The following is a 5,000-nucleotide window of genomic DNA, read 5'->3' as shown; positions in this document are numbered from 1 at the left end:
TACTAAATTCTTAGATTACTCTAGTTTGAATAAAACTATAGTTTCTTCGTTTCCACTGAGTTGACTTGATATTTCTTTTTTTTTTTTATTTCTAGTAATAATGAAAAATTAATAGCTTCTTTGTTTTCTTCCACTGAAACTAAAGTGTATGCAGTACTGATATAATGTGTGTCCAGCAGTATGTGGAGATATTCACGGGCAGTTTTTTGACCTGATGAAGCTCTTTGAGGTCGGAGGGTCTCCCGCTACAACGCGGTACCTCTTCCTAGGGGACTACGTGGACCGAGGTTACTTCAGTATTGAGGTTAGTGCTTTCTCTCACACTCACACTGCCTAGGCACTAAGTCAGGTCAGGTAAAATTATGTCAATTAACCCCATTTCATTTACTTTCTTTAATTAACAAAATATTTGGACATTTATTTCAAAATGATTCACAAGTGGTAGGATTTTTTTACGACCTCACAGAACCTCACTGATCAGAATCTCACTGTAATTTCGATGATACTCATATTGTTCACCAGAAATATAAAATAGTATTTAAAAAGTTTGTGGTTTTAAAATATTGAAAATTTTGATTTTATAAACATTATAATTTTATAATGCCCAAAATATTCACATGTGCATATAATTATGCGATTGACAAATACAATTTTAATTTTGTTTTCATTTTTGGATTTTTTGCAACAACAGCAAAAAATCAAATTCAGAAGGAATTTATGGGAAAATATGGGAATTTTTCCCATAATTCTGGCTTTGATTAGATTTTCATTTTGTGTTACGATGATATTAAAGCAAAAGGGAAAAAGAAAGCGTTTGCTTTTTTCAGAATTTACAGCCGTTTTCAAATGTTGAAAAAAATGAGGCTTTAACATTCTAAGGAAGTCAAAATTTATCTAAATTTCTAGACATTACTAGTAAAGTCACTTTCTAAATCAGAAATTGCTTGTCTTTGATTATATCTTGTCTTTGTACCAGTGGATTGGCACTTTTATAACATTGCATTGTGTATTTTAATACACTTGAGGTGTTTAGTAATATTAGTACACAAGAGGTGTTGGCTAATAGTGTTTGTGGTGAATGCACTGTAATTAATTAAGTAATACATACACTATTTGACTAATTAATATACTGTATAGTCATGATTCAGCGAAGAGTATCATAACCCCAAGTAAAAAGATGCACTTAACCTACTTCTAAATTACAGGTACAGGGTTTAGTACGATGATAACACGGGGTTTGAAGCGAGATTTAGTACGATGATAACCTGGGTTTAAAAGCAGGGATAAGTACAATGATAGCCTGGGGTCAAAAGCAGGGATTAGTACAATGATAACCCAGGGTTAAAAGCAGGGTTTAGTACAATGATAACCCAGGGTTAAAAGCAGGGTTTAGTATGATTATGACCTGGGTTAAAAGCAGGGTTTAATAACATGATGACCTGGGTTAAAAGCAGGGTTTAGTATGATTATGACCTGGGTTAAAAGCAGGGTTTAGTTACATGATGACCTGGGTTAAAAGCAGGGTTTATTACGATAATAGCCTGGGGTTAAAAGCATGGCTTGTATGATGATAACCCGGGGTTAATATGATAACCTGGGCTTAAAAGCAGTGTTTAGTATGATCATATCCTGGGGTTAAAAGCAGGGTTAATATGATGATAACCCGAGGCTAAAAGCAGGGTTTAGTATGATGATAACCTGTTGTTAAATGCAAGGTTTAGTAGGATGATAACTCATGGCTAAAAGCAGTGTTTAGTACGATGATAACCAGGGGTTAAAAGCACAGTTTAGTATGATGATGACCTGAGGTTAAGCAGTGTGCGAGAAGCCCTAATGTATAAGCACAGCAGGGATTAATGAGAGTGTTTCCATATAGAGAATCTGTGTTCTGTGCTTATTAATAACAGTTCTGTAATGCTCTCTCTCTCTCTCTCTCTCTCTCTCTCTCTCTCTCTCTCTCTCTCTCTCTCTCTCTCTCTCTCTCTCTCTCTCTCTCTCTCTCTCTCTCTCTCTCTCTCTCTCAGTGTGTTTTGTATCTCTGGTCACTGAAAATCCTCTACCCAAAGACGTTATATCTGCTACGGGGAAACCATGAATGTAGACACTTGACTGAATATTTCACATTTAAACAGGAATGTAAGTATAAACACTTCTTTCTTTATCCACTAAACAACTCATTTTGTTTGCTGGTCAAACAGCAAGTCAGTCTTCTGTTTACCCACAATGCATCACTTTATATCAGCCCATTGTTTCCATTTACCTGCGTTTCTGCAACCATCTATTTATTCATTTATACATCCATCCATCCATCCATCCATCCATCCATCCATCCATCCATCCATCCATCCATCCATCCATCCATCCATGCTGTCCCCCTTCAATCCCTCTAATTATTCCTCCATTTCTATTCATCAGTCTATCCTTTCAGTCTGTTCAACCATCCACTCATAAGTCATGCTCTTTCATCTGTCATCTGTCTGCCATCCATCCATCCATCCACCCGTCCATTTTCTATTTCTCCGGTCCATTTATTCAGCTGTTTTTTTAGGCTGTATTAAGTCAGTATTTCTACTCATCTATCTACCCATCCATTCATCCACACAACTGTCTTCTCAGGCTATACATACTGTACATGCCTCTGATTGTCCATTAGTCCTATCTATCCATTAATCAAATCAGCCTTCACTCTACCCACTCTTTCAAAAACATTCTCATGCATCACCCATCCATCCAGCCATCCATGCATCCATCCATCCATCCATCCATCCATCTATCCATCATCCATTTATCAGCTCTATTTTAGGCTGTATTTAGTCTGTATTTTCACTCTATTCATCCATCCATACACACAACTGTTTTTTCAGGCAATTCATACACGTATCTGTCTATTCATCCATCCATCCATTCATCCCTTACTCCACCCACTCTTTTAAAAACTGTGTTCTCATGCATCACCCACCCTTCCATTCATCTATCAATCCATCAATTCATCCATGCATTTATCAGCTGCAGGTTAATCGCTACTCTTCTTTTGCTCTTTTTCATCGTCTCCAAATCCCAGCATATCTTCAATGTCTTTCCCTCTTCATAAGCTCCATGTTTCCTCTCAAACATGCTTTCTAGATCAGTCTCTCTCAATTGACTGAGAGACAGAGAGAGCAAGAGCATTAACAGCAAATTAATTTGCTCGTTAATGATTGGTTCAGGGAGTCAGAGAGTGTGATTTCCCTGATGGGACAGTAAAGAGTGGGTGCCCTCCTTTTCCATCTGCCAAGTGCGAGAACATACACACACACACACACACACACACACACACACACACACACACACACATGCACTTCATTTGACACAGTCTTGGCCTGGATAGGGCTGCCCTCAGTTAAAGAGTCCATCTTTTCAGATGAGCAACACGATTTCTTTTACATTCTACTTTCTTTATTGTTGTGTTTTAAACATTAGAAACTTTGCCTTTGCTAATACATTGTTTTTGTTGTTTATAAAAAAAACTTAAAAAAGAAGTATCTTATCATGAAAAACAGGTTTATTGGACATGCAAATAGGAAACGCTCCTTTACGCTTGATTTGCATATTGTAAATTGATTGGCTCTTGTTTTTTGTGACATAATAACACTCACCTGTCAAGGTTCAAGTCCTACGTGATGCAGTAAATGACAATGATTTTGCAGTAAATGATTTTTACCTTTCCTTACCTTAACAATCTCACACATTAAATATACACCTTAAATAAAGTGTGTAAAAAATAAATAAATAAAAAAACTACATGTGCATGATTACCTGGAAAGACTCGTTATGTGTGTGTAAGAAAACCATAGAAACAGGAGGAGAGATGAAGGAAAGAGTGTGTGTGTGCGTGCGTGCGTGTGTGTGTGTGTGTGTGAGTGTGTGTGTGTGTGTGTGTGTGTGTGTGTGTGTGTGTGTGTGTGTGTGTGTGTGTGTGTGTGTGTGTGTGTGTTGCTGAGTGATGCAGTGGAATGACTGAACAGATGGGGTGTCTCTGGGATTGCGAAGTTGACACTGTACAGATTGTCTCTCAGACACATACACACACACTCTCTCTCTCTCGCTCTCTCCCTCTCTCGCTCTCTCTATCTTTCTCTCAGTTTCTGTCGATGTCTCGATTGACAGTGAAAGTGTAAATTCATGCAGGATCTCTGTGTACCAATGAAACGCGGAGAAAAATACAGTCACAGAACATGTTACAGTTTTCGCATGTTTTATAGCTTGGTACTCCACTCTCATTTTTCTTCTTTTTCCTCATCATCTTCTTCTTCTTCTTCTTCTAAGGTAAAATTAAATACTCCGAGCAGGTGTACGACGCGTGTATGGATGCGTTCGACTGTCTGCCTCTGGCTGCTCTGATGAATCAGCAGTTTCTTTGCGTGCACGGTGGCCTCTCACCCGAGATACACACGTTAGATGACATCAAGAAGGTGCGCGCACACACACACACACACACACACACACACACACACACACACACACACACACACACACACACACACACACACACACACACACAGACTCATGATTATGCAGATGGAATTAGTCTCTGAATAAAATATTTTTGCACAGAGGAAACTGACCTTTATGTCCATTAACTTAATAAATCATTCAGGCCTGCTTGTTTTCATGCATCTCATATCTGCATTGCGTCCTAATTAGATTTTAACTCACATGCATATACAAACGCTGCGGAAAAAGCAAATTAGCTCATAGCACAAATATATTTATTTATTTGTGTTTATTCTATTTATAAATATTTAAATAAATACATAGTGAATATTAGTGATAATATTTATTTTTTTATTTACTTATCTATTTATCTGTCTATGTGTCTAAAACCCAAGGTCACTTTAGAAAGCTATGCAGTCCAAAGTAGCAACTTACAGTTTTATGAAAAACAGAAAAGGCTGCTGTATTGAAAATAAAATTATCATAAAAGTGCATATGGAAATGCACTGGAGAGATATTTATGTATA

At 37.4% G+C, this 5,000-nt stretch overlaps 1 protein-coding gene across 10 annotated transcripts in view; it reads left to right on the top strand.

Annotated features, from left to right (window-relative positions):
* Window positions 1–5,000, top strand: part of ppp3cb (protein phosphatase 3, catalytic subunit, beta isozyme) — a 57,471-nt gene that overhangs the window by 25,259 nt on the left and 27,212 nt on the right. For 5 of the 10 annotated variants that reach the window (XM_047819241.1, XM_047819236.1, XM_047819233.1 and 2 more), the window contains 3 exons: window positions 177–304; window positions 2,025–2,136; window positions 4,306–4,451. In XM_047819241.1, the coding sequence (XP_047675197.1) occupies window positions 177–304; window positions 2,025–2,136; window positions 4,306–4,451 (386 nt within the window). The remainder of the gene's footprint in view (window positions 1–176; window positions 305–2,024; window positions 2,137–4,305; window positions 4,452–5,000) is intronic. The other 5 variants (XM_047819243.1, XM_047819237.1, XM_047819242.1 and 2 more) reach the window with 1 other exon arrangement.

The sequence above is a fragment of the Tachysurus fulvidraco genome, chromosome 10 (assembly GCF_022655615.1).
Source record: "Tachysurus fulvidraco isolate hzauxx_2018 chromosome 10, HZAU_PFXX_2.0, whole genome shotgun sequence".
NCBI lineage: Eukaryota > Metazoa > Chordata > Actinopteri > Siluriformes > Bagridae > Tachysurus > Tachysurus fulvidraco.
The sequence above is the reverse complement of the archived record's forward strand: the minus strand, read 5'-3'. Positions and strand labels throughout refer to the sequence as shown.